The 26,947-nt window shown below is 65.0% G+C and overlaps 7 protein-coding genes across 7 annotated transcripts in view; 3 read left to right on the forward strand and 4 right to left on the reverse strand.

The window, feature by feature from the left end:
- Nucleotides 1–417: 417 nt before the first annotated feature.
- CHLRE_03g168350v5 (uncharacterized protein) lies at nucleotides 418–4,862 on the reverse strand. The gene is made up of 10 exons (XM_043060835.1): nucleotides 4,715–4,862; nucleotides 4,554–4,599; nucleotides 4,355–4,416; nucleotides 3,972–4,068; nucleotides 3,597–3,833; nucleotides 3,015–3,359; nucleotides 2,610–2,819; nucleotides 1,997–2,448; nucleotides 1,705–1,798; nucleotides 418–1,587 (listed from the first exon to the last, which is right to left on the reverse strand). The coding sequence occupies exons 1-10, from the start codon at nucleotides 4,810–4,812 to the stop codon at nucleotides 1,021–1,023; spliced, it is 2,208 nt and encodes a 735-aa protein (XP_042925964.1). The 5' UTR covers nucleotides 4,813–4,862; the 3' UTR covers nucleotides 418–1,020.
- A 54-nt stretch (nucleotides 4,863–4,916) lies between these two features.
- CHLRE_03g168400v5 (uncharacterized protein) lies at nucleotides 4,917–10,832 on the reverse strand. Its single transcript, XM_043060836.1, has 10 exons — nucleotides 10,013–10,832; nucleotides 8,631–9,868; nucleotides 7,862–8,441; nucleotides 7,416–7,570; nucleotides 6,901–7,174; nucleotides 6,650–6,729; nucleotides 6,437–6,521; nucleotides 6,104–6,217; nucleotides 5,737–5,859; nucleotides 4,917–5,406 (listed from the first exon to the last, which is right to left on the reverse strand). Exons 1-10 carry the CDS (start codon nucleotides 10,721–10,723, stop codon nucleotides 5,314–5,316), a joined length of 3,453 nt encoding a protein of 1,150 aa, XP_042925965.1. The 5' UTR covers nucleotides 10,724–10,832; the 3' UTR covers nucleotides 4,917–5,313.
- Nucleotides 10,833–10,994: 162 nt separating this feature from the next.
- CHLRE_03g168450v5 (uncharacterized protein) lies at nucleotides 10,995–16,452 on the reverse strand. Its single transcript, XM_001703287.2, has 11 exons — nucleotides 16,195–16,452; nucleotides 15,922–16,079; nucleotides 15,538–15,642; nucleotides 15,028–15,096; nucleotides 14,416–14,565; nucleotides 14,110–14,217; nucleotides 13,591–13,667; nucleotides 13,089–13,338; nucleotides 12,571–12,777; nucleotides 12,129–12,376; nucleotides 10,995–11,694 (listed from the first exon to the last, which is right to left on the reverse strand). Exons 1-11 carry the CDS (start codon nucleotides 16,337–16,339, stop codon nucleotides 11,577–11,579), a joined length of 1,635 nt encoding a protein of 544 aa, XP_001703339.1. The 5' UTR covers nucleotides 16,340–16,452; the 3' UTR covers nucleotides 10,995–11,576.
- Nucleotides 16,453–16,706: 254 nt separating this feature from the next.
- On the reverse strand, nucleotides 16,707–19,022 carry CHLRE_03g168500v5 (uncharacterized protein). The gene is made up of 5 exons (XM_043060837.1): nucleotides 18,748–19,022; nucleotides 18,589–18,651; nucleotides 18,259–18,329; nucleotides 17,972–18,040; nucleotides 16,707–17,738 (listed from the first exon to the last, which is right to left on the reverse strand). The coding sequence occupies exons 1-5, from the start codon at nucleotides 18,803–18,805 to the stop codon at nucleotides 17,238–17,240; spliced, it is 762 nt and encodes a 253-aa protein (XP_042925966.1). The 5' UTR covers nucleotides 18,806–19,022; the 3' UTR covers nucleotides 16,707–17,237.
- A 99-nt stretch (nucleotides 19,023–19,121) lies between these two features.
- Nucleotides 19,122–24,328, forward strand: CHLRE_03g168550v5 (uncharacterized protein). The gene is made up of 9 exons (XM_001703453.2): nucleotides 19,122–19,471; nucleotides 19,969–20,100; nucleotides 20,314–20,478; nucleotides 21,313–21,483; nucleotides 21,778–21,945; nucleotides 22,198–22,344; nucleotides 22,754–22,834; nucleotides 23,096–23,245; nucleotides 23,552–24,328. Exons 1-9 carry the CDS (start codon nucleotides 19,214–19,216, stop codon nucleotides 23,702–23,704), a joined length of 1,425 nt encoding a protein of 474 aa, XP_001703505.1. The 5' UTR covers nucleotides 19,122–19,213; the 3' UTR covers nucleotides 23,705–24,328.
- Nucleotides 24,329–24,682: 354 nt separating this feature from the next.
- CHLRE_03g168600v5 (uncharacterized protein) lies at nucleotides 24,683–26,154 on the forward strand. The gene is made up of 3 exons (XM_043060838.1): nucleotides 24,683–25,302; nucleotides 25,726–25,910; nucleotides 26,082–26,154. Exons 1-3 carry the CDS (start codon nucleotides 25,033–25,035, stop codon nucleotides 26,116–26,118), a joined length of 492 nt encoding a protein of 163 aa, XP_042925967.1. The 5' UTR covers nucleotides 24,683–25,032; the 3' UTR covers nucleotides 26,119–26,154.
- A 58-nt stretch (nucleotides 26,155–26,212) lies between these two features.
- The window catches only part of CHLRE_03g168605v5 (uncharacterized protein), a 7,212-nt gene continuing 6,477 nt past the window's right edge, over nucleotides 26,213–26,947 (forward strand). Inside the window, exons 1-3 of the mRNA XM_043060839.1 lie at nucleotides 26,213–26,272; nucleotides 26,527–26,571; nucleotides 26,790–26,939. Of these exons, the coding sequence (XP_042925968.1) occupies nucleotides 26,252–26,272; nucleotides 26,527–26,571; nucleotides 26,790–26,939 (216 nt within the window). The 5' untranslated portion in view covers nucleotides 26,213–26,251. The remainder of the gene's footprint in view (nucleotides 26,273–26,526; nucleotides 26,572–26,789; nucleotides 26,940–26,947) is intronic.

Here is a 26,947-nt window from a genome sequence, read left to right on the forward strand (position 1 = left end):
CACGTCTGACTCCTTCTCCTCGAGGAGAAGGAGTCAGAAGTGCAGGACCAGGATAAGGCGCTGATTGAGGACTTGACTTTGGCGGTCGCACATTATCGCGCCAGGATCGCTGCTTTGGAGCAGCTTCTCTCCTGATGGCCCCATTTCAGATGACGCAAAAGATGACGCAGAACAGGGTGTGCTCTTTTTTCTGTAACGGAATGCCGCCGAGTTTCCTACGAGCCGACCCTGTGTCCCGCCCGCGTGTGCCCCCACTCCCCAGCGCCTGTCGTGCAGTCCAGCGAGTCCCACCAGCTCACATGCAGCTTCCCAGTCAGCTCGCAAACCCAAGCTTGGGCTTGCGCCGCCCCGCGAGGGTCCCTGTGGCAGCCATGTGAAACCGTGTGCGCTCAGATGCAGCTGATGGAAATAGGGTCAGTCTTCCTGAATTTACACGCAGCTCACACACAGCCTCCCAGCCAGCCCCCAAACCGAAGCGACGCGGGGCGGCGCCAGCCGCCCTGCGATGGTCCCAGTGTCAGTCGTGTGAAACCGTGTGCGCTCAGAGGCACCTCATGGAAACCGGGTCAGCCCCATGCGTCTCTCTGAGTTTACACGAAGCTCACACGCAGCTTCCCAAACACGCCCAAACGTCGCGCGCACGACTATGCACTCCCGATGCACTCCCACTCAACCGCCGCGCCAACCGCCAGCCTCTGCCGAGCTCCGCCGTACTCTGTTGCAGCTTCCCACACGCCTCGCTGCCCAACTGTGCACTCCCACTCGCGCTGCGCGCCAACCGCCACACCCCCGCCGAGCTACACCGTACTCCACATACAGCAGCTTCCCACACGCACGCGTGCTCGACTACCCGCTCCCACTCGTGCCGTGCGCCAACCGCCACGCCAGGTGCCCCCCCTGTTCGTTGGCAGTTGCGCGGAAGCCCGTTTGTGATCCCCGTGTGTCAGTTAAAGTGTTGGTAGTTGCAAGGATTGCCGCGCCGCACGCCACACGTGCAAAGTACACGCATCACCACTGCTGCTACCCTGCCAGCTCCACAAGCGACGAGCGCGACAAATTCTTCCTCGCGCGCCCCGCCGCGCCTGCGCCCGTGGCCTCCGCCGACAGCCCGAACAGGTGACTGTACGGCCACGCCACCTCACCACCCGCCACCAGGCTGGGCGGCAGCTCCAACCGCCCAACCACCAGCGCCCCCACGCACTGCAGCAGCTCCGGCGCCGCGTCGGTGAGCACGTACAGGCAGCGCGCCCGCATGTCCACCGCGCGCACGATGGCCAGCCCCAGGCAGGGCAGCAGCGGCGGCGGGCGGGAGGCGGAGGCGCCGGCGTAGGACACGCGGCCGGGCGGGTAGGCGGCGGCGGCGGCTGCCTCGTCCAGGCCCCAGTGCAGCGGCGCGAAGCAGGGCGGCGGGTGCTGGGGTGCTGTGGAGGGGGTGGCGCGAGAGGATGGTGCGGAGGAACCGGTGGCGGAGGGTGGTGGGGGAGGTGGCGGCGGTGGCAAGGGCGGGTGCTGTGTGGCCAGTAGGCCCACCACCGCGCCGTTGAGCAGGCGGCCGATGTGGTGGGCGGCCAGCGAGCCGGCCAAGAGCTGCAGGCGGAGGGAGGGAAGGAAGACAAAAGGAAGGAACGAGGGTTGTAGAGCCATGCGTTGCTAAAAGCAGGGTTTGTGTGGAGGCACACGCGTGTGCTGTCGCAACACACGCACCTGCACGTGCACGTCGTCCAGCGACACCCGCCACGGCGCACAGCCCGCAAGTGCGCCCGCGTTGCGCCAGAAGTCCTCCGACTCGTAGCTGCCCCTGGGGTGGTGCGTGCATGCGTGTGTATGGTTGTTTGTGTGTGAGATGGAGAGCGCAAGCAAACGGGAAGCGGCGGATGCACGCGTCTGCATGCGTGCCTGAGTCAAGCTGCATGCACGGCAGTACCCACGGTGTGCCCACACCTAGTTTGACAAATATCCATCAGCGCCGCACCCGCGCACTGGCACACGCACTCACCAGGCCGGCTCCCAGCCCACCACGCGCTTTGCCCAGGCGTGCCAGGCCAGTGCGCGGCTCTCAACGGGCTTCAGACTCCGCACCGCCGCCGCCCCAGCCCCGGCACCCGCGCCGCCTGCGCCGCCACCGCCAACCCCTACTGCCCCGCCGCCGCCGCCACCGCCACCGCCACCGCCTCTCCCGCCGCCCCCTCGGCCTTGCGCCGAGCCCTGCCGCTCCAGGGATGACACCGGTCCCGCGGCGCCGCCGCTGCTGGTGGGCCCGCCGGCGGCGACACCGTTGCTTGCCAATGACTCCACCGTGAACAGCGCCGCCGGCTGTTGCTGCTGCTGCTGCTGCTGCTGCTGATGGTGGTCTCCGTATGGCTGTGTTCCCTGCGGCGGCGCCGGCGGCACCGGCTCGCACCAGAAGGCGCCGCGGGGCAGGTTCTTCTTCTCAGGCCCGCCGCGCACCTGTACCATGAAGGTCACGCACGCGGGCGCGTGTGTTACCAGTACAACCACCTGGCGGGCACTGGCGGCAACTTGGGGTCCATCCTCTGCTTCCCATTCCCTAGCCAGGGCATTCCGACGCGCCTTACACCCCACACCTCTACAGAACCCCACACACACACCTGCACCGCGTGTGTGGGCGCCACCAGCCGCAGCAGCTGCGTGAGCAGGTCGAATCCCAGCCCCTTCACCCAGCCGTGCGTGTTCACCACCAGCGGCGGCCAGCCGCGTCCCGCCGCCGCCTCCGCCGCCGCCCAGCCCCAGTACGAGCCGTACAGCGCCTGTACCGCCGACAGGTACAGTTGGGGGTCGTGCTGCGGCGACACGTCACCCTGTACGGCGGTGGGGGGATTGGCACGACAGCGATGTGGTACGACAGCGATGTGTTCTGACAGATGGCACTGCGCATGATTGTGGTGTACGGTACTCACACCGTCACCGTATCAGCAGGCCACGCCAACTGCAGTCCGACCTGGCCGGCACACTGACCCGGGCCAAGCCCCCATCCCACCCTCACAACCACTCACCACGAAACGGGACGCCCAGGCCGGCCGGCTGTGCACGTGCGGCGGTCCCACCACCGGCCCGCCCGCCGCCATCCCCACCCCTCCCGACCCCGAGGCCCCCGAAGCCCCCAAGGCCCCCGCTGCCGTGGGCGCGGCTCCGTCCAGCAGGTGCAGCGACAGCAGCCCCGGCGGCGAGAACTCGGGCTGGCCCACATCGCTGTCCAGGAAGGCGACTGTGGGCGCCACGTCCAAGAGCCGGTTGGCTGTGAGGCGGGCCAGCGAGGACTTGCCCACGCCCTTGGGACCCAGCACCGCCACCACCACCGGCGCGCCGCCGGCCGCGGCCGCACACACCGCCTCCACCGCCTGTGAGGGCGTGTGGGGGCGCGGCGTGAGGCGAGGTGAGGCGTGTGCGGGTAAGAGGGTGGTTGCAGAGAGCCAGACTTGCGGTGGGCTCATGTGGGGTTCTGACCCTCAGTGCGCAGCGCTATGCCCCGAGCCCCACCCGGCTCCCTCTAGTGACCAACCATCTACAATCACAACCTGGGTAGGGTCCCATCATGTGCTGTTCTCCCATGTCCGCCAGGAGCACGTGTGCCTTGCCTGGTCCATTTCTCTGCTAACGAGCAGCGGCGGCGGTGCGGCGGCATCACCCGTGTGAAACAACGAGAATGTGCCCGCCCCGCCTCCAGCAGCTGCCGCGCCGCCGCCGGCCTTGCCTGCCACGCCTGGCGCCCCCGGCTGTTGTTGCTGCTGCTGCTGCTGTGCCCCCGCGAGCAAGGGCAGCGGCGGCCGGCTCTGTAGCGACACCTCCACAACAGCGGATGCAGCCAGAGGCACCTGCAGCAGCACATGGCGCCGGCACATACAATTGGCCGCCTGCACTACTTTTTCTGGAAAATCAATCAATTTCGTACCCCAGCACTCGTGGGCTGTGTTAGGGTATGTCATCCCGTCTCCTCTAGGCCCCGACCGCACCTGCGCCACCGGGGCCTCAGCAGTGATGGATATAGCCAGGCTGAAGCGACCGCCCGTGGACAGCACCAGAGCCGGGCTCTCCACACCCACCAGCTTTCTGCGTACCGTGGTGTGTTGCCACCACCATACACGCCGCACCCACATCGCATACGGTATCACGTATGTGTTTCCGGTTGGCGGTTGCCGACAAACGCGGAGTCGCCCCATGCTGTGACATATGGGAGTCCAAGGGCTGAACACCGACCTCAAGTGGCAGGCATTGGTGCGGTCAAGGTTGTGATGCAGAGCCAAGGAGCGCTCGGCCCGGCCTTGCGGCTGCGGTCGCTACCGGGGCTGCTACTTCATGTGTTTGGCCCTCTCCTAAAAGCCGGCACGGTACTTACCCGCCCACGCGGACCGCACCGCTCAGCACTTGCAGCGTTGCCTCCCCCACGAACAAGACACTCTGTTTGTAAGGGGTAAAGGGGCACATGCGGGATAACAACGCCTGAGTGCTGCGCAGTTGGTTGGTTGCGTGTCAGGGAGCTGCGGCAGGGGTTCACGCACGCGGTGGTCCTAGTCGCCGTTGCTGCTGTGCCATACCTGTAGATTCACCAGTTGTAAGACTGTATACCCATTGTGGTCCTCCCTAACGGGGATAGTGAGCAGCAGCATACGCAGAATGTCAATTTACGGGTTTGCCGGCGCCGACCAAGCGCAATCCATTCAAGTGTTAAATGCCATGCTTTTACTTTGAATCTGACCATTTTGGATAGCTGTCGTCAAGGCGCCGCTCCTTGTTCGACTCCGGCCCGGCAAGAGAGCCCGCCGATTTCCGCTTCTTATTCTTTTCGGGCCCCATAAAAACCCAACCTATGCAGTGGAAGTGACGTGTTATATCAACCTATTACGACCTCAGCTGAAGCTTGGGTTTTGCGCGGTTTCTTGTGAGTCTGGGCTGGTTTCGTGAGTGTAGTGACCGTAAGACGTGTAAAGCTGCAGAAATCGCAGTTGCCCAGAGTATTGGCAAAGTGATGCATGGTGCACCATGTGAGAATCCAAACCTGAGCTACCCCTTCCTCGCCGCGTACTACGCGCGTACTCCCAAAGCTCCAGGCATCCACTCGCTCCTGCATCTCTGTAATTCCCCCCCGCTCAAGGCAAGGTCGTACAACCGCCACTAGAACACGGGCGCGCCCAGCCCGATCTTTTCCGCCAGCAGCCGCCATCGGCCCGGCATGCCGTGCGTGTCGTCACGCGACGCCTCCACCCACTCCTCCATGTTGACCACCGCCACGTTTTCCCGCCCCAGGTGTCGCTCCAACACTCGGTTGCGCAGTGCGGTACGACCGTCAACCCGACGCTAGCAGTAGGGCTCGTTGACCATGAAGTGGAAGGGCCCGTCGAACTCCACCGCCACACGTGCCAGCTCGCCGCCGCGGCGCTCCACAGTCACCTGTCGACCGCGTCGCCCAGCACACATCGCTTGTTGTTTAGGGTTTCATCCAGAGCTCAACCAGGCATGCGCGACGGCACGGCGGCCAATCGCCGAAGCCCCTCAGCTCTGCGGCTCTGGACCTGACTGGTCCATGCTGGCCCAAGAAGGTGGGTCTGCCAGACGGCGCATCGCACCTCTCTGACTGTGCAAGTAAACCCACTTTCCGCGCGCATCCCACGCGCAAATACACACGCGCACACACACACACACACACACACACACACACACACACACACACACACACACACACACACACACACTGAGTCGCACACACACACACAATCCCACCTGCACGTCAATCTTCATCAGCATGTCGCCACCAGGCACCAGCTCCTGCTCGTACTGCAGGTCGCGCAGGCCCGGCCAGCGGCCACTGCGGTGCATGGCGCTGAGGGTGCGGTTGAGGTCGCCCTGGGGGGGGTGTACGAACGGAGCGTACGACACGGCGAGCGGGTGAACGGCAGGGGTGCTTAGGTGGCACTGGGGCGGGCACTGATGCGCGCAGGGGTGGCGCGGAGGCCGAGCTCGTGGGATGACTGGTGCCAACACGAGCTGTTCACGCCTGATGTCTGTCTTAAACTGAGCATGTAAGGGAGGCGCACGTGTGATTCCCCATTGGCCCGCGCACGCCCCCACACACTTTGTTCCCACCCACCTGCACCCGAGAGAAGGTGTGGTCACACTCGGAGCTGTTTAGCCGGCCCGCCCGAACCAGGTCGTCCGACAGGCGGGTGTAAGGCGCCGGCAGCGCCCGCAGCTCGCGCTCAACCTGTGCGGCGTGGGCGACGTCACAGACACAAAAGGAGACAGAGATAGCGTCAAACACAAAGAAAGGTTTCGGGTTTGGTTCTTGCGGCAAGGAACGAACGCCGCCTGCCTACTACCAACTGTCTGCTTGCGCTTGCGCGTCTATGGTGCAGCTGGGCGCACCTCCCATTCTCGCACCATCCCTGCCAGGCCAACGAGAGGCACGCCCACACGCACTCACGGGCCACACTTGCTTCAGGTCGCGCGGGTGGAAGCTGTGCGCGCCGCGTGCGTTTGCCTCCGCGACCAGCGCTTTAACTGCATCCCTGCGTTGATGGCGGTTTCATAGGTATAGCACTGTGTCATCCCTGAGCTGCGTACTGGTGTCGGGAATGACCCGTCCCCCATGTGGTCTTCAGCCGTGTACTTGTTGAGGAACGCTCCAATCCCTCACCGGTATCGGTCCAGCGCGCCTTCCATGATTGTCAGGCCCCACAGCGCATTGGTAAGGTCTTGGCTGGAGGCGCCGCGGCCCTGAGCACCACAGCCGAGGGCACAAACTTACGGTACCGTAGTACGGCAACGTTGGCTCTGGACAATCAGGTTTGCAGCTTCGTATGCGTACAGCCAGGGACCATTTGCGACCGGTACCCAAGCAGCCGCCGTCACTGCAGCACCATTACCGTCGCTTCCAAAGCCACCCACCTTGCGCACCACCACATCCGCCAGCAGCCCAACAAGGTCGACCGCCAGAGCCGGCGACCGGGGAGGCGGCGGCATAGCCGCCGCCCCACCGCCAGCATACCCTCTACCACCCCCTCCGCCTCCCTCCCTCGCCAGCACAAGCCCATCCCTCCAGTCGTAGTTGAGCCAGGCGAGGCCGTACAGCAGTGCCGACGTGTCCCAGCTGCTGGCGGGCTCCAGGCCGCCCGCCGCCGCGTGGTCGCGCAGCGCCGCAAGCACCCCCGGACTGTAGAACCTGCGTGGCGGCAGGGACGTGCACACATGTACAAACGTCGCTTCTTCCGTTCGTGTTTTTAGTACAATGTGTGGGGTCGCGTTGCCGTCCCTGTATGCACTCTAGTATGTGTGGGGTCGCGGGCGCACGGTGATCAGGAGGCGATGGGTATGACACGCGGTGCCAAGGCGACAGTATAGGACGCATACTGCATGGCAGCTCGCGACCATAACCGAGCAAGCGCGATCATTATGCCTCTCACTTGAGCTGCGCCAGGGCCACGATGAAGTTCGAGACCTCGCGGCATGTGAATGGCACTGCCGCCGCGTCGTCGTCCGCGCCGGCGCCGAAGCCGCGGCGCGCCACGTGCGCCGCCAGGTTCTCCAGCGCAGCCACCACCTCGGGCACCTGGCTGGCCTGTGCACGTGTGTTACAATGCACACGGTAACATACATTATAAACGCGAAGACCGTGTATGTACACGTGGCCTGTACGCGTGTGTGCCCGCGCGCATGTGCGTGTGCGTGTGTGTGTGTGTGTGTGTGTGTGTGTGTGTGTGTGTGTGTGTGTGTGTGTGTGTGTGTGTGTGTGTTTGCGTGTAGGGACGTTGTCTAGGCATGCGTAACCAGGCTCTCTACGTGGCGGTGTCTCGCATGCATGTGCTTCTCGCAACCATGCGCGGCCCACAAGCTCGTCACGGCAGCTCACCAGCACTTTGCCGCCATGCAGTCGCGACAGCGACGTTACCGCCATGCACACGTCTGCCGGCGACAGCCGCCTCGCCGCCGCCGCCGCCAGCGCCGCGCACAGGTGCGCCAGCATGGGGTCCTGCCTCGCCACGCCGCCCTCAAATGCCATGTACCTGCTCCGCCCTCCGGCTCCCCCGTCTTCGCCGCCGCCGCCGCCACCACGCCTGCCCGCCGCCGCCGCCGGGCCGTTGGCGCACAGCCCGAACAACAGGTGGCAGGCGTTGCGTGGCTCCAAAGAGGCGGGGCTGTGGAGCATCAGCGCGCCCGTCAGGTGGGACTCCACGTGCCGTGACACGTGGCCCGCGCCCATGCGACCCAGGTACGACAACAGGAAGCTGACGGAGCGCGGGTCCAGCTTGGAGGGCGGCAGCCCGAGCACACACTCCTCCACCGTCTCCAGAAGCTGTGCGCAGCACCGGCGCAGCTCCTGGCTGCTGCCGCTGCTGCTGGTGGTGGTGGTGGTGGTGGCAGTGCTGGAGCGGGCGGCGGCAACGACCAGCTTGGACGCGCCGCAGACAAAGATGCCCAACGTACTCGCGCTGCGCGGTGGGTCGCAGCAGGGCCCTTGTCAGAGAGGTAAACGAGCTTAGAGGAGACCGGGGCATTCATGGGTTACCGTGTGCGGCTGGAAGGGGCCTGTCGTTGGAGCTCAGGCACCGCACACAGGTCAAGTCACACACGCAAAGCTCCCTCGCCCTACTCAACCATGCATTGCGGCACCAACTCACTTCCATGGCAGCCGCCCACGCGTGCAGATCAGGTACTCTGACAGCGCCGTAAGCAGCCGCGCCAATGGGTTGGCCCCCAACCCGAGCTTGCCCGCCGAGAAGGCAACACACGCCAGCTCGCGCGGCAGGAAGGTGCGCATGCGCGGCTCACTGCCCCACGCCACTTTCGAGCCGCCTGAGCCTGCCGCCTCCAAACCCAGAAACACAGCTGCCTCCAATCGCGACGCCACCTCCTGCAGTGCATCGGCGGCCAGGTCGGCTAGCAGCCGGCTGTTCCTGCAGCTGCTGCGGCTGCCATCGCCGCCACTCCCAGCCGCAGGCGCGGATGCCGCCTGCAGCGTTGCCGCGTCACTGGAGGCGAAGCTCATGCCGCACAGTTCCCCCGCCGTAGCTTCCGTCATCAGCGCCTGGCATCGCGCCCGCAGCTCTTGCGTCAGTGCCGCCGGCGCCTCCGCCAGCAGTGCCGCCGCCGCTTTCGCCTCTCCGCGGCCGCAGCCCGAGCCTTCGTCCAGGCTCTTCAGCAGCTTCACGACGTAGTTGCCCGGGTGGGCGGCTGTGTCGTAGTGGGCCAAGGAAGCCAGCACGCCGGCACGTGAGAGCGACCAAGCCACATTCGCTGCGCACGTGACGTCCAGCTGTGCCAGCAGGGCGCAGTCGTTCGCGGCGAGCGCCGCCACCAGCGCCTGGCCCACTGTCGTGTACGGAAGCGACGGTTGTGAGTGTTGTGGCTGTGGCTGTGAGGACAACTGGCTGTGGCAGGTTGGGGAGCCCAGCGGTGCGGCTCCGGCGCCGTCGCTTGCCTCGCGGTTGGTTGCACCAGGCGCAGACGCGGGGACAGACGCTGCAGCGGGCACCTCGCGGGCAGCAGCGGGCACGGTGGGCGACAGGCCTGGCCACGCCCATTCGTCGGCCAGGCCTGCGGCCGCGCCTGGCCCATCGCCCGCCGCGCTGCTGCGCTGCTGCAATGCCTTCCGCACAGCTGCCTCGCCGGGGCCGCTCCAGTAATTCGCACGCGCGCACATCCGCAGAAGCCGCGCCACCGCCTGCGCGTGCTGCGGCGTGGTGCGCTGCAGCCGCTGCTGCAGGGCAGCCGCGGCGCAGATGGCGGCCGCGGCAATGGCGTTCACCACAGCGGCCTCGCGTGGCGTGTAGCACACCTGGAAGGGGTATTGGTGCCAACCCCCAGTCGTGCCGGAGGCGGCGTGTGTTGGGGAAGGCTTTGCCCTGACCTCCCACGCCTGCGTAGCGTTGAAACGGTAGTGGCGGCATTACTTTGCATCGTCTGGATTGCCACTCTGCCAGCTGCGAAGGCTAGCAGCAACACGAGCAAATGACGCACTCAGAGCTGTGAGAAGAGCACCAAATGCCCAAAGAACACTCACGTCGACAAGCGACGCCGCCGCCCGGCCCAGCTGCTCCAGGCTCCAGCCCGCCACAGCGTCTGACGCCACAGCCGCTTCCAGGGCCGGTAGCCCCATGTCCCCATCAGGAACCGGCACCACGAGCGCCGCCTCGCCTCGCCACCCCGCTGTACTAGCCTCGGCTACCTCCAGGGCGCCGGCCTCCTGACGCCGCCGCCCGTCCACCGGTCCTGACGCCCCTGCCCGCCCACCGACGAACCCAAACCCGTCGCCCAAGCCCATCTGCCCAAACTCCTGCTGCAGCAAGTCCACCGCCGCCTCGTCATCCGCAGCCTCCGTGCCGGCGTCCAAGGGCGCAGTCTCCTCCCGGGACCGGCCCTGCCCTCCGCCGTGCTGCTGAGGCTGGCGCTGCCGCTGGTCCTGCGCCCCCTGCCGGCCGCCCCCGCTGTCGTGACGCTGGTACCCACGTCCCCAGCCATCGGCGCGCTGCTGCTGCTGCTGTTGTTGTTGTTGTTGGCGCTGTGGTTGGGGCTCGTGATCCCGGTGTTGCTGTGGTGCCGAGGGGCGGTCGCTGCCGGTGCCACCGTCCCCGCGCTGGTTGCCACGCCATCGCTGCCACGCGGTGTTAGATGTTCCAAAGCCCTCGCGCTCGCTGCGGCCTTGGCTGTGCGGCTGCTCCGAGGGTGCACCCGATGGGCGCCATTTGCTGGTCCAGCGGTCGCCGTCCGCCATGGCAGGTAAACCCTAGATCGCGTAAGTTGCCATCCTTTAACTACTGTAAGCGGAGGAGCCTCGGCACAGTAAGGCCTGCTCGTCGGGGCGCATAAACCTAACCGACAACAACTGCATATATATGTTTGACAGGGCTTTGAGAATGACTATGTACATTTGGATAAAGCTGAGTGAGTTACAGCTGAGTCTATCAAGCCCAGACGACGGTGCCGGGGCAACGCCCGGTGTGGCGACTGGGGGAGTGGGGGTTGCAATGGGCAGCAATGGGTGACGCCTCGCCGCTTTACACACGAGCGCTGCCCAACCCACACGGCGGGGCTCTCCCGCGGCGTTTTCCCCTCTAAGCCTCTCTCCACCCGCATCACAACCCGCTGGAGCCGACAGCTGGTCGGCAGGCGCCTAGGTATGCGCCCTGTTGCGCCCCCCCCTCGTCTTGCAGCCTGCACGCAGGCCTCTCGCTCACACGACACACCTATCCGCCTAGTCCTTCTAGTCCCTTCAGCCCACTGCCAAACCGTATACAGCAGCTCTCCAACCCTGTGCGCAAGCCAAAGTCGATTCACTCATAGCCATCCTGAGGGGCTTGCCCCGCATTACGCCGCCATCAGCCACGAATTCTTTCAGGCGCATGCACAACACAGAGTGCCAAACTGTACATCCTCCTCTATCGCCTCCTTCTGAAGCACTCCACACAGCACTTTTCAAGCCGACGCCCCCCAAGCAGCCGCCAACTCCTCCTCCTCCTTCTCCTCCTTCCACTTTCACCCAGCCGCCACGCCGCAACTACGCTGCTGCTGCTGCTGCTCCCGCCGCTACGCCGCAGTTCCCGCCGCTACGCCGCCGCGCCCGCCGCTCAATCGTCGTCGCCGTCGCCGCCGCGGGCTTTGGGCCCCCCCGCCTGCTTGGCCATGATGATCTGGTCCACCTTGAGCACCGTGCAGGCCGCCTCGGTGGCCAGGCGGATGGCCCACCTGTGCAGGCGCAAGAGTGTGTCGTGTGGGTCTTGAAGCATCTTTGATACGTGTGGATGTGTGTGTGTGTGTGTGTGTGTGTGTGTGTGTGTGTGTGTGTTTGTGTGCTACATGCAAGATTGTGTAATATGTTATAAGTGTTGGGCCGTAGGCAGTCATGGAGGAACAGCAAGGGGTGGGGGTTTGCAAGGTTGAACATTGGGAAGGGGTGGCATTGGCGAGTGGCAGGGGGTGACGGGTCGGGCAGGTGAGGACGGTGCAGCGGCTGATGCGGTAGACCTTTCACGCCCGCATCAAATCAACTCTGCCATGCGCCGGGTTCCAACAGCCCTTCCCCAGAATCCCTCAAACCCTCTTACCTATTGCACCAATCCGCCCTGCTCCCCACAACCAAATCATGACTGCAACCCCTTCCCCGCGCGCACCCCACCCACCACTTTGTAGAGAACAGGTCCAGGATGCTGTCCGGCGCGCCCGACAGGTCGCGCGGCGCGCCGCCGTCCACGTCCAGCCCCGCCGCCACCGCGCCGGCGGCGTGTGCCGAGTACATGGCGTGCACTACGTTGGTGGCGTTGAGGCCGCTGTTCTCCGCCAGCGTGCGCGGCACCACCTCAAACGCCTCCGCATACTTGACGATGGCGTACTGCTCCAGGCCCGTCTGCTTCTTGCCAAACTCGCCCAGCTGGGGGGGGAGGTTAGGGACGGGGCAGTAGGAGCGTGCTTTGTTAGGCACCGGCACGGTCGAGCAGGCGCGGTGTTGCGCGCAGTCTCTGTGATGGTGGCCAAAGGGCATGCCTTCCACCTCCCTCCGCGCATTCCCCGCAATCCACCCCCCTCCCTCCCACCCCACCTCCCGCCACACGCGCACGCACGCACCTGGCGCGCCAGCTCCAGCTCCGGCGCGCCGCCTCCCGGCAGCATGCGGCTGTCGCGGCACAGCGCCTTGTAGGTGTTGATGGCGTCGTTGACGGCGCGCTCCACATCGTCCAGGAAGCCGTCCGTGGAGCCGCGCAGCACGATGGTGCTGATGGCGCCCAGCGCCGAGTCCTGCTGCAGCACCAGGCAGTTGGTGCCGCCAATCTCCTGCGAGGCCGGGCGGAGGTTGGAGGTCGGAGGGTGGCGGGGTTACACGTGATGACACATGGTTACACATGAGTAATCAAGACGAAGCGGGATGGGTGGACGGGTGGACGCGTGGAGGGTTGAGATGGGGATGGTGGGCGACCATGGGGACAGGCGATGGGCCAAGCAGCGCTTTGCAGCCGGACGCGCCGGTGCCTTCACCGCGGCAAGCAGCCAAACCTTTCATGCCCGGCTTCCTCTCCCGCCTGCTCCCCTCCCTCCCTCCCTCCCTGCACACCCCTCCCAACCCTTCTCTCCAATCCGCTCCACACCTGCACGCGCAGGCTCTTGGCGAAGCCCAGCTCGTCGGTGGTGGGCGCGCCGAAGGTGGCGCGCGCGGTGGCGCCGGTGGCCCGGCACAGGCGCGCCAGCTCGAACTTTGACGGCATCTTGACCACCATCAGCCCGTACTTCTCGCAGAAGTGCAGCGCCATCTCGCCCACGCTGCTGCCCGACAGCACCACGCGCGCGCCGCTGTCGGCGATGCCCTTGATGTACTCCTCCAGCTTGGACTCCTCAGACCTGGGCGTGGGTGCGGGTGGTAGTGTTGGTGGCAGGGGTGGTGAGGTGAGGGCGGCACGTCGTACGTGGGTGCCCCCCCCTGGATTGTGGCACCCCCAAGCTTCCCCGCCGTGTCCCGCCTCCTACCCCTCCGCGTGTCTGCGCGCATCACCAGCTTTGCCAACCTCGTCCGCCCCGGCTCCCTGCCCCTGCTCCCCTGCTACCCCGCCCCCCTCCTACCCCGCCCCTCTGCCCCATCCGTTCCCCGCTCACTTGGAGTAGTTCTCCAGCTCCTCGGCGCTCTTGATGAGCACCGTACCCTTGGTGTCCGTGGACGAGGTGTCCACACCCTGCACAGCACAGCACAGCAAAGGACAGGACAGGACCAGCGTTAACACAGGACACAGCCCAGGAACAGCACCGCACAGAAAGGGACGCGTCAGCTCTGGCTCCGCGCACTCTTGCCACGTACGCCCTTCCAGTCCCACTCCGCCATTTTGTGACACGGCCCTCTTTACCCCTGGTGCGGGCATGCCCACAGACCTGGCCGTCACCCACCCGCCAGGACCAAAACCCCACCTCAGGCCATCCCGGAACCCCCAGCCGCCCTAGCTCTATGCCCCGCGTCACACACACACACACACACACACACACACACACACACACACACACACACACACACACACACACACACGCGCACCCTCACAGTGTCGGCCCTTTCCCCTTGAGCCTTTCTAACACACACATACACCTTTCCCGCTGCCCCGCCCTCCGTCCCGCCCTGCCCCCCACCTGCGTGTAGGCGGCCACCTTGGCGTCGTCCACCGCCTTGATGCTGCCCTCCGTGTCGCGCTTCAGGACCATGCCCTTCACGACCACACTCTCAGCGACCGTGGAGCCCTGCGCGTGCGGTGGGTAGCAACACATGATAGGCAGGCAGCGACTCACGTGAGGGCTTGCGTTGCCAACTGCACACGACTGAACACAACGCACGCATTGCCGACGAACTGCTTGCCCCTTGCCTTTGTAACCCCGCTGCCCACTGCCGTACTCCTGGCGCTTGACGCCGTCCGCCCTCTACCCCTCCTGCCTCCCTACCTGGATCTTGATGACACGCACGTTGTCGACGTTGAAGTTGTTGGGGTTCTTGGGGCACACGTCAATGCACGCCTCCGCCACCAGGCCCGCAAGCACGTCCTCATAGCCGCTGATCTTGCTGCTGATGGAGCCCTTGAGCCGCCGGGCGATCTGCGCATGAAACGCCGCCGTGTGTGCGTGTGCGTTTGTTAGGGAAGCGCAGATGATATGACGTTGGGTGAAGGCGATAGGATAATAGGCAGGACGAGGGACGCCTTGTGGCGGCTCCTTCAAAAGATATTTGCTTATGCGCGCCCAGCAGAGGCGCACCCGCCCCGTCCGGCGAACCTTTGAACCTTTGCAAGCCCCCGCAGAGCGGGCACATCTACGGCCTCAAACAACAATACCAGGCCGCTCGCACTGCCACCTGCTAACGTCCTCTCGACCCCGCCGCCAGCGGACCAGGCGTGGTCACAACCACCGCCGACCGGTGTGCCTCTAGCTAGGCTGAAATCGGCACCTAATGGACTTTCCTTCGCAACCCAGCGCCCGCTGCGTGAGCCCCATACCGCCCCTCCAACCCCCGCCCCGCAACACCGTCATCTCCAACCCCGCCCCGGCCGCCCTCCGCACCTCGGCCTTGTCGCGCACGTCCACGTCCTTGGTGCCGGGCAGCACCAGGCCCTCCAGCACCTCCAGGGCCTGTGCGGGGGAGAGTGTGCGAGGGCGAGGATCATTGTGTGGTGAGAGGATGAGGGTGCTCTTGCTGATAAGCTGGACTTGCGCCTTGCTGTGTATAGTATGGAGTCCCCGGCGCCGTCCACAGCGTCATCCGGTCCAGCTCCAGCTGCGCCAACTCTACCAGCCCGGAGCAGTGCAGCTGCAGTGCAGCCACTGTGTAGATGCCCCCGCGTTATGTCCAGCCTTCGTTCTCCATTCCGTTGCCGCGGATTCATTATTAAGCCCCTCTCGCTCCCCGGCTCACCAGCCACCAGCGCCTCCCACTTCCAACCACCCAAACCTACGCGTACCGTATTCCACACCGTCCCTACACCTTCTGAACACCCCTCCTCATCCCGCCTGCTCCGCGCCCGCCTCCTCCCCCCTTCCACGCCTCCCTTCACTTCCCGCTGCCGCTCCCACCTTGTCGCAGGCGCGCTGGTAGCCGTCCACCACCTCGCTGGTCTGCAGGCCGTCGCGCAGCAGCGACTCCGCGTTCGCCAGCAGCTCGCCGCCCAGAGTCAGGACCTTTGTGTGCAGGTTGGGTGCATGTTCAGGGAGCGCGGTGCAAGGAATGGTTGTGGAGAGCAGGAGAGGTACTGCGGACAGGTATGCGGATGGGTTGCTCCCAAACGTACAGCAAGCGTGAAAACCAGCTTGCAACAACACCTGAGAGACTTTCCCGCCTCCGCAACCGACACGCCACGCACAGCGCCCGGCACCCCCACAACTTCCCCGCCACCGCCTACCTGCCACCCGCGCGCCCCTTGCTGCCCCGCGACCCGCCCGGCATGCCCCTTGACTCACCAGGTTGGTCCCGTCGCCAATCTCAGCCTCCTGCGCCTTAGCGGCCATGACAAGCAGCTTAGCCGCGGGATGCTGCACCTCCAGCTCGCTCACGATAGTGCTCGCGTCGCTGGTCACAAACAGCTTTTCCAAGTGGTTGATGACCATCTTGTTCATGCCTACGGGTTGCGCGCAGCGGCCCCGGTTTAGCGCCCAGCCGTCACGCGCGCCAATCTGAACCCGACTTTTCGGGCAGAGCCAAACCGATGATACACCAGTCTGACATCAAATTACCGTTTGGCCCAAGCGAAGTCCGCGTGATCTGCGCCAGGCCCTTGCACGCTTCGATGTTCTTCATGACCGCTTCTTGAAGCCCGCTGAAGTGCTTATGGCCATCCTTCAGCATAGCCTGCAGCCCATAGGGCATACCAGTCGCCATGGTTGCTAGTCTTGTCAACTACGCGCGCAAAGTGGGCAGATCCTTGGTTTCGGCTCTTCAGTCGACGCTCTTGTTAGTTAGCGTGTATGAGGTAAGTCGTGTAGTGATAGACGTAGCGTACCAATCCGTTTATGAACAAGTGGCGTTTCGGCAAGTGCTGGACCAATTCCTCCCGCGCCCCATGCCCGCGCCCCTTCCGTGCCCCCGCGCCCTTCGCCACGATGGCACCCCTGGTCCCTCTGTCCCAGATTCCCCTTGGAAGCCCAGCCCAGCAGCCAGCCTCCTTGACCATACGGCCATACGTGTCTATAGCGGCACTTCACTCATCTCGTCACCCGCTGCTTAGACCTGAGGGCCCCTTTGAGCATAGATTGACCTGGCCGACTGGCCCTGACCCCAGCGCTTGCGGACTCTAGACAGCCCCTTGCCATCCCTCTGCTCTCCGCACGCCCGCTTCAGGAAGTTGACAACAACGGACACGTCACAGACTTGCAGCTCTGCATGGCTTCGATTGCAGTAACGTAATCTGTGGACTTGCGCCTTGGCGCGTGCCCTAAGCGCAGCCGATCTAGTTATGGATGCGGCAGTCGTGCCCACCAAAGCACGTGCTCCTCAGCATTGCGCCAGTCGTGCCCATCAAAGCACGTGCTCCTCAGCATACCTCAACCCCCGCCATCAAGCCTCAGCCCATGCACCCCTCGGCTAACCTGGAATCCTTACAGCACACAGCGCTAGTCTACAAGTGAACTTGTGGTCTCAATCCCTCATCCGCCTCCACCTCTACAGCACATAATGCACACGCAGCACAGGCACGCTCGTCCTCCCGTCCGACTCCAAATCAACACTATACGGTACGGTATACATTGCTTGCACAGCGCAGCATTGTGGCTGCGTTGCATCATAACTCTTCAATCATCTTTGACCGCTTAGCCGCCACCTTCCGCCGCCGCCCGCCCACCAGGCCCCCGCGCGCCGGCCCGCCACGCCCGGGCCGCCCCGGCCCCGCGGCTGCCCCCGGCCCGCTCTCGTCCTGCCCCTGCCCCTGCCCCTCCTCGTCCTCGCAATCCATCGGCTCAGACTCGCTCGCCTCCTGCACCTCCACGCCTCCGCCCCCGCCTCGCCGCCCGCCTCCGCCCGCTTTCGCTCCTGCTGCCTTGCTGTGGTGCCGCCCTGCTACAGCCGCTGCCGCCTGCGCCGCCGCCTGCCCCTCGCTCGCATCTTCACTGTCCTCGTCACTGTCCTCGTCGCTGTCGTCGTCGCTATCGTCATCGCTGCTGCTGCTGCTCGCCTCCGCTGCCCCGCCCTCCCCAAGCTCCAAGCCGCCCTGCCCCTGCATGGCCCGCTCCGCCGCCGCCAGTGCCGCCGCATCGCGCAGCTCCAGCACGCCGCACGCCAGGTCCTGAGGTGAACAAGACGTGAGCGGATGATGGTGGGCATGCATTATAGGGCCAAGCACAGAGGTCCCAGTGTGCTGGGCTACGCAAATCGTGTGGTGCCGGCTTCTATGGCAATGCAACCGCCGGAGCTGGTGACACAGCCCCCCCTCCCTTGTCTGTGCTGTACATTTCAGCGCGACCAGTCTCCTGGTCCTCCCCTACCCGCTACCCTAGCTCCTGGCAGCCTCCTGCTCACCATCTCGATGTAGGGTCCCTCCGCCTCCTCGTCCACCGCCTCAATGTCAAACTCAGCTGCGGGTCGGCTCTGCAAAGTGTGACAAGGAGCAGTGGCAGGACAAAACCAAGTCAGTCCAAAGTCTATGGGTTGGTGGGGCGCCCTGTCGGCCGGACTGGTGCAATTGCCACATGGTCCGTGACTGCGTCCCGCGGAAAAACCACTCCTGGACCTCCCGCGCAGGTCAAGCCCCAACTCACGCCCGCCCGCACACAACGCCGCACATGCACAGCCGCACGCACACACACCTGCAGCTCCTGCTGCAGTTTCTGGTTCTCCTTGGCCATCTGGGGCAGGAACGCCGCGAGCTGCTCCAGCACTGGCGGGGGTGGGGCGTGGGGGTTGCGGTAAGACGGTGGGTGTCAATTGCAATGAGGGGTGTTGCGCAGGCCTTGGTGGCGTCACGGATTCACGGCGGGATCACGGACGCAGTATACCGTGCACATAGTGCACTGGGAAGGGAACCTGGGCTACCGGTAAGGAGGGTGGCGGTGCCGCGGGGGGGTTCTGCTGTGCCCGCGCCGCCGACACGGCGCGCGGCCCCGCCGTCAACCCCAAAGGCCACCGCCCAAACTCACTCGCACTGCGCGGCGCAGGGCCGATAGACGGCCGCTCGCGCGTGAGGTTGGCCAGCTTCCGCTCTGCGACGCGAAGCGACGTGAGGGAGTGGCGTTAGCGCAACGAATGTCCAGAAAAGAGGTGTTGCTGAGGTTTTGAGCAACCCGGGGCCCGCTTACCCATAGGGTCAACTGCTGGGACCTCCAGCATTTCACGGGACTTGCTTTTGCCTGACATTTTCGGCGGCTTGTAACGAAAGTCCGAGAAAGTTGGGGTTATTTGAGCCAGATAGGATTTAGTTGTTAGTTTATGCTATACTGGTAGTTAAAAGCTCTCAGAAGTGCGTTATGTGCGTGGTGCAAGGGCTTCACTGAAACCTGAGCCTAAGCGTCGCGGCTATGCAACAGCTGTAATGAAGTGATATACAAGATACCTGATGTACCTGCCCGCATTGCAAATCAGGCGGTGCTGCGACAAATTGCATTGCGTGCAGCAATCAGAGCCGAGGCCAAGAGCCATGGTGACTTTCCCTGGTGCCAGCATAGATCAATAAGGCTTGTCAGAGTGCATTAAGGCGTTGCACTCTTTGCGCCCTCACGTCCTGAAGACATTTGGCATCTGGCTTGTTCTTTTTAGCCCGGAACCATGCTCCAAGCGCAACGTGTCGGTCGCGCCTGCACCAATGCAAGGCAGCAGCAGCCTGTTGCCCGTCCTGCCATGCTGGCCGGCCGGGCGCACCTGACCTCGCCGGCGTTGCGGTCGCGCCCGGCTCCCGGGACCGCGACGTTCACGCAGCCTAAGCAGCAGCCTAAGCCCGTTGTCCACACGCAAGCAGCGGCGGGCGCTGGCGCCTCCGCGACGCCGGCTCCCCAGAGCTCGGGCGGCAACAGCACGTTCACGCAGGTACGTCCCGCGACCCTGCGACCGGCCCGGCCCTACTCGCCGAATCTGCGTCCAGGGCAGTCCTGCGGGGTCGGTCTTCTGCCTCTAAGACTCCAGGAAAGGCTGCGGCGTGGTGCAGCCACGCTAACCGGCAGCGTGGCCAGGGCTGGGGACACGCGCACGTGCAGGCCAAACTCGACACGACCGTGCCGGTGCTGCCAATACTTGTCTCGCGCAGCCTCGTCTAACCATCGCTTGCATGCTAGCCCCCAACCAAACACGCCGACTGCCTCATGCATGGCCAGCGCCGCCCTGCCGCCCCCGTCTGTGCCCTGAAGGCAGCGCCGTGGCTGGCCTGGTCGTCCGCATCATGCGTGCCCTCAGACCGCCCTGAACCGCCACCTCACACACCCTCCCAACCCCTTGCCCACCCACCCAACCCCTGTGCACACACACACACACACACACACACACACACACACACACACACACACGCGCGCGCGCATCTCCAACCACAGGCCGTGTTCAACGTGGTGAACGTGATGATGGGCGTGGGTGTGCTGTCGCTGCCCTTCGCGCTCAAGAGCAGCGGCTGGGTGGGCCTGCTGGTGCTGTGGGTCATGGGCGTCGCCACCAACTACACAGCAAAGGTGAGTGAGTGGGTGGCCGCGGCCCGGCCACCGTGATCACACGGATCACGGATCAAGGCGCTGATGACGCCGCGCCACGTTTGACTGTGTACATGTCGATAACATGGGCCCGGTCACGGAGCGCGGGCTTGGCAGCCCCGGGGCTTGGGAAGCAGTAACGCTCGAGCCCATCCCTCCGTGCCGGCGAAACTCCGTGTGCTCGTGCGGCCGTAGGCGCTGTGCGAGTGCGCTGACGCCGTGTCCGCCAAGACCGGCGGCGGCCCGGTGGGCTACGAGGAGATTGCGGAGGCGGCGTTCGGGCCGCTGGGCCGGCTGCTGGTGAGCGCCATCATCTACGTGGAGCTGTTCGGCACGTGCGCGCTGCTGTTCATCCTGGAGGTGAGCGGGACGGCGGGACGGGGGGGGAGGTTGTAGATACCAGCCCAAACTAAACCAAACCCGATGCAATAGAGCGAGGGGGGGAGGAGGGGTTGGTGGGATTCCACGAGGGGCTCGAAAGCGGGGTGAAGGTACCGTGTAAGGCAAGGAGTGTATGGGCAAGGGCCAGGGCTCTCTATCGCAGCGGCGGGCAAGCGAGGCGGCATGTCGGCCCATGGGCTGGCTGGAGCACACGCGGCTGTGTGCTTGGGGCGGGCAACCGCAGCGGCCAGTGCCGGCTGGGCCCTGCACGCCAAAAGCTTCCTCCACCAGCAGCACCAGCACCAGCACCAGCAGGTGACTTAGCGGGTGTCGTTGCAGTCCTGGTGCTGAGGCGCCGCGGCCTGGCGCCAGGGTGGTGGTCATGGGTCCGGCATCCCACACATGGGGCCGGCGCAAGCAGCCCGAGGCCGAATGGCTGCGCCCGGCCGGGAGGACGGGCCAGAGTGCACCGCCGCCGCTAGGACGGGCCGGAAGCCACACTGGCGGCGCGGGGAGGGAGCCGCGGAGCAGCCAGGCGTGGTGCTGTGGATGGTGTTGGGAGGCATCGATCCGCCGCATGAGGCTCGGGGGCTGGACCTGTGGGCCCGGAGCAGCGCTTTACCAACAAGCGAATGCAGGGGCGTGGGACACGGGCAAACAGCGGCGACCCCAGCTGTCTGTTCCCTACCACCTGTGTGTGTAACCTGAACACAGCCATCCTGACCTGGCCTCCACAACACCCACCCACCGCCTCCGCCCCGCCGCCTCTGCCCCACCCCCAACCACCGACCCATCTCTTCCACACCCACCCAGGGCGACAACATGTTCAAGCTGTTTGGCGCCAGCAGCCTGGCCTCCAACGCCAGCACCTACCAGCTGCTGGCGGCGGCGCTCATGATCCCCACCGTGTGGCTGCCCGACCTCAAGGCACTGTCCTTCCTGGGCGCCGCGGGAGTCACCGCCACATGCACCGTGTCCGCGGCGGTGGGTCCCGGGGGTTGGGGGGTGCAAAGATGGTACAGATAGTGTAGCGAATTAGAGTGGTGGTGGGGGCGGGGGCGGGGCGCGGGGGTATCTGGAGGGAGCGGCAGAGAAGGGCAGGGAGTCGGGTGTGGGGATGGGCAAAACATGGTGCCAATGCAGCGGGCGGCGCCGTGGGATGCCTGATTGCAGCCGCCATAAGACGCGCACGTGTCTCGCCGCATCTGCGCCCACCCCTGCTGCTCCCATTATATCAAGCATCCAACCTCCCACCCACCCTCTCACCCGACCCTGCAGGTCGCCTACACCTTCCTGTCCGGCAGCTTTGCCCCCGGCGCCCCCACGGACCTGGCCAACTGGGCCACGCTGCCGCTGGTGCTGGGCATCTGCACCTTCTGCTACTCGGGCCACGGCGTGTTCCCCGCCATTCAAAAGTCCATGGCCGACCCCAAGCAGTTCCCGCAGGTGCGAGGCGGTGCGGGTATGTGCTAGCTCCAGCCCCGTGAGAGGCAGAATAGGACATGGGGTACGGGGGTGGGGCGCGGTCGGGATGCACCGGGATGAGGACAGCGGGATGGCGGCTACTTGCCGTCCCCTCCCTTTCATGGACAGCTACCCCCATCACTCTAAACCGCATTGTGCCTGGCTGCAAATGCCCTGCATATGATCAATCATGATTGTAACCCACGAACGTAACCCCCTCCCCTTCACCACCAGGTCCTCAACGTGGCCTACCTGGCTGTGGCTGTCATCTGCACGCTCATGGGCGCCGCCGGCTACTACATGTACGGCACCGGCGCACTGGACCTGGTCACCTTCAACATGGTCGGCCCGCTGGCGGCCGTGTGCGCATCAGTCATCCTGGTGCGTGCGTATGTTCTGGGGTGCGTGCGTGCTGGGGGTGCGGGGGTTGGCGCTGTGGGTCCGGCCGCCGGGCTGGCCGCCGTCGGGCGGCGCGTCGACAGCGACAAGCGAGACAGGGGACTGTGGCAGTGGAATGTGGACTGTGGACTGTGGCAGTGATGCTGGCATGGCTGGGCACCTAGTACGCACATACGTGGGAAGATAGCGGCGGAGATGCAGCGACGCCGCAGCCACATCATGTTCCCTGCTACCCTCCTGCTGTTTGCCCTTCCGCTCATCTACTCATCCTTGACCAAACAACCCCGCCCTCCCTCGGCTACCACGGTCGACCATTTCTTTACCTTGTCATGAATGTACCCCACCCTCATTCCGCCCACCCACCCCGCCCTGCCTCCCCCGCACCCTGCAGATCAACCCAGTGGCCAAGTTCGCGCTCACCATGGAGCCGCCCGCCGCCGCGCTGCAGGGGGTCATCCCCGGGGCCAAGAAGGTGCGGCAGCAGGCAGGGAGGGAGAGAGGCAGGATGGCGCGGGGGAGGCGGGAGGGGAGAGGCGCAGGGAAGTAGGGGGTGGCGGACAGGAATGAGAGCGGGCACTATAAAGAACCCGGGGACGGAGGAAGGGAAGCAGGGAGAGGATCGGGTGCGGGTGACGCCCAGGTGACATCACATGACACCGCCCTTCTCCTGCACCTCACCCTCCCCCACTATTTAAATATTGTATGAATGTAACCGCCCCCTCCCCTCCTGCAGGGCATCATGCGCCTGCTGACGCGCACGGCTCTGGCCATCGGCATCCTGCTGGCGGCCCGCTCCGTGCCCTTCCTGGGTCAGGTCATGGCGCTGGTGGGCTCCTTCCTCACCATCTCCGTGTCCGTCACCTTCCCGCCGCTGTGCCACCAGGTGGGGGTGGAAGTGGAGATGGAGGAGGGGGGGCTGTGGGTGCGGGGGATCGGGTGCGGGGGTTTCGGGGTGGAGGATTTGCGAGAATGGCACGGCAGGTGGATGCAGTTGACTGGGAAGCCCGGGCATTCACTTCAATCTACCCATATGCTCCCACGGCGCCTCTGCTGACTCACGACGCTCCCCCCTGTGCCTCCACACTCCTCCTCGCCCGCCGCCCGCCCCACCCTGTTCCTGGCTCCGCCTTCACTTCTTGAATAATCTTGAATGTGACCCAACCCCTCCCCCTCCCCTTGGCCCTGTCAGGTGCTGTGCGGCCACAACAACAGCGCCCTGCGCTCCGCCTGGAACTACTTCATCGCGGCGCTGGGCCTCATCTGCACCTTCTGCGGCACCACAGCCTCCATGAAGTCGCTGGCAGCCAAGGCCGCGGCCACCGCCGCCGGCGCGCCCGCGTAAGGCGCCGCGCGTGCGGGCGCCTTGGTGGATGCTTCCTTGTGGTGGGGCTGTGTGGGGGTGGACAGGAGCTTGTGGAGTGTGGCTGGGGTGGGAGGCGGCGGTGACGGGGAGTTTTGGGTGGTGGCTGCCTCGGGGCGTGGCGCCCGGAGGTGCGTGGGTGTAGAGGAAGGCGGCCTTTGACACGTCGTGTGGATGTGTAACTTGCCATGTTAAGAGTGGAGCTTGCAGGTTCAGATATGCTTAGGGAGATGTGCCGGTAATGGTTTTGTAGCTGCGACGTCTGCGACAGACTGCAGGGGAACTGCCAAATGTCGGTTTAGGGCTGGGGGGGGTTCATCACAGAGCGCACAGCCGGCTGACCGACTGGCCGGCCAAGTTTTTTGTTTGAGCGTTTCCGACCTGGCGCGCCTGGTGAGCGCCTGTGCGTTTGTCACGAGAGCTTGGACCTTCGCTTGGAAATGAGAGAGCGGAAGCTTGGTAATGACGAGGTGAACAGTCTGACCTCAGCGGCGACCTGCGAACGCTGGCACTGAGCTAGGGCCTAGGGGTTGAGGCCTCGAGGGGGCGAGTGCCTGACCCAACTTGCTGCCATGAGCGCAATAAACTGTATTATATGCGCTACGAAGCCATGCGTAGAAAGCGCCCGGGAGAGGAGGACAGTCGCGGGGGGGGGGGAAGGGCACCCGCGGGGGCCAGCGGGGATTCACGACACACGACTACACACGCTTGGTGCTGGGTCGAGGTCTTGAAGAGGCGAGTGCCTGCCCGTCATAGCTGTACTAGGACGACAAGCGCCCTAACTATAATGCATGTGCTAAAACCGCACGCGTGAGGCATGCTCTGCGAAGGGGGGAATCCCGAGGGGTAGGCGGGGAAACGACCAGCCTGGCCGTGCATTGTGCAAGGCGTGGGTCTTCAGACGCACCTGTCAAGACTCTTGCACGGGCAAGTGAGCTGCAATACTTGATTTACATATTAACTCGGGCCACCGCAGAAGCCTTTACGCAGTGCTTGCTGAACGGTTCCGCGGCAAAATGGGTCTGCACACCTGAATGAACTTGCAACTCTGCCCTGCGCAACTTAACTTGAAATGGAATAGGAATGTAGATGGTGGCCTTACGCGCGGGGCAGCGGGAAGAAGCCGCTGTCCCTCGCGCCCAGGGCTTGCACCCGGCCAGCCGGCGAAACAGTTCCTTCTGCGAGAACGATTTGCCAATGTAGTTACGCGACCATCCGCATCTAGCGGCAACTATCGCGAGCAACCTCCAGAGGGGCGACCATGGGCTCCAGCGCAGCGCTTGGTCGCGAGCGCCAGCACTGCAAAGGAGATGGTGCAGTCTGCAAACCAGATACTACACCAGCTGGAAGCCGCGAACGCGGCGACGCAGGCCGCGAATGGTGGTGTCAACAACACCATTGTCTCTGGCTATTCCAGCTCCTCCGGCAGCATGTCGCCGCTTCAAAACAGCGCAGACAGCATGTCCTCGATGGACGAGTACAGCACCAGCATGGACTTTTCCGACTTGGCGAACGAGGAGGCGCTGGACGCTGGCAAGGGCGATGGCGCAGCGGGCGGCTACGGCAAAGCCAACTACGAGGCAAGCGGAGGGAAGGGGGCAAATGAAGTGCTGGAGGGATCGGGGGTGGCTTTGATGCAGGGGCAAGGGGTGGGGGGACGCGCCGGGGTGAGTGCCAAGACAGTGTGGGGTTCCAGAAGGCGGGGGTAGGTGGGGGAGAGAGGTACGAGCGTGGCGCCTCCCCCCCTCGCCGCATGTGGGGCGCCACACCAGTGTCAGTGGCAGCAACGTCAAAAGGCCGTGTTGCGACTGCCGGCTGCTAGCGCACCTAGAGGATACGGGGCGCAGAAGGGGTGGGGTGGGTTTGAGCCGCCAACAACCCCGCACCGCACCCTCTCGCTCCACGCCAGCACCCTCTCCTCCTCCTGCTCCTCCTTTTCCTGCTCAACATCCTCAACACAATCCTCTTCCACCTCCCTAACACACTTCCCCACACTCCTCCAGGTTCTGCGCCTGGACGCCACCGCCCGCGCGCGGCGCTTCTTCGTGCGGCGGCGCGACCTGCTTCGCGAGCACAGGCTGCAGCCGCGCGACCTGCGCCGCATCGACCCCTCGATCGACTTCACCAAGACCTCGCCCTCCATCACCATAAAGGAGGACGTGCTGCTGCTCAACCTGGGAGGAGTCAGGTGGGGGGGGGCTGGAGGGAGGGCGAAGGGCTGAAGGGAAGGAGGAGGGGCGGAGGGTTGGGGCAGGGAAAGGGCAGGGAGCACTGGCAGAGGCTGGGCATGCATGGAGTGCTCCAACGCATGACACCGACCCTACCCACGCCAACCCTCCCCACGCCGTGTCCCCTGCAGGGCCATCGTGACGGCGCGAGAAGGCGCTGCTGTTTGAGCCCAACTCCGCCACCACGCGCAAGTTCCTGGAGGTGGTGGCGCCGCGGCTGCAGACGCACGGCGCGGCGCGGCAGCAGGCGGCCAGCCGCGGCGACCCGGCCGCCTACGTCAACGTCAGCCACGCCGACTACATGGCGCGGTTCTACCACCAGGTGCGGGGAGGGAGGGAGGGAGGGGGCGGAGAGGCTAGGAGGCGGGGGCGGGCAGGCGGGGGCGGGCCTGAGGGTGCGGTGAGGACGGGGACGCCGCGGACAGGTAGAGGCGTTGGTTGCAAGCGAGGACACTTATGGATTGGCGAGCAAGCCGGTTCGTGCCACGAGCAGCGGCAGCATGGCGTGGCATGTTTTCAAATGAGACATGATCCTTACCTGCGCTCGCCACCCGCCTCCGCCCTCAACCCCTACAGGGCAAGTTCGACAGCGACAGCCGCACGCCGCCCTTCGAGCTGGAGGTGGGCGCGAGACTGGGAGGTGGCGGGGGGGGGGCGGCTGGGGCCATGTGGGGAGGCTGGCGGGCGAGGGAGGAACGGAGGGAGGGAAAGGGACGGCGCGAGGAGGGAGCCATAGAGCGACATTGTCAAGTGGGGGCAGCGCAGCAGCAACAAATGTACACGCAAGTCCGCAGCGCGGCGATCCCACCCCCGCTGGCCCCCTCTCTCCTCCTGCTCAGGTCCTGGAGGGCGCTCTGACGGTGGCCGTGGGGCGTCTGGACGCGGAGATGGCGGGCGTGACGGAGCGTGTGAGCGCGCTGCTGACCAAGCTGCCGGGCGACATCACGCCCGTCAACCTGGAGGAGCTGCGGCGCGTGAAGCAGGCGCTGGTGGAGCT

Source organism: Chlamydomonas reinhardtii, chromosome 3 (assembly GCF_000002595.2).
Source record: "Chlamydomonas reinhardtii strain CC-503 cw92 mt+ chromosome 3, whole genome shotgun sequence".
NCBI classification, from domain to species: domain Eukaryota; kingdom Viridiplantae; phylum Chlorophyta; class Chlorophyceae; order Chlamydomonadales; family Chlamydomonadaceae; genus Chlamydomonas; species Chlamydomonas reinhardtii.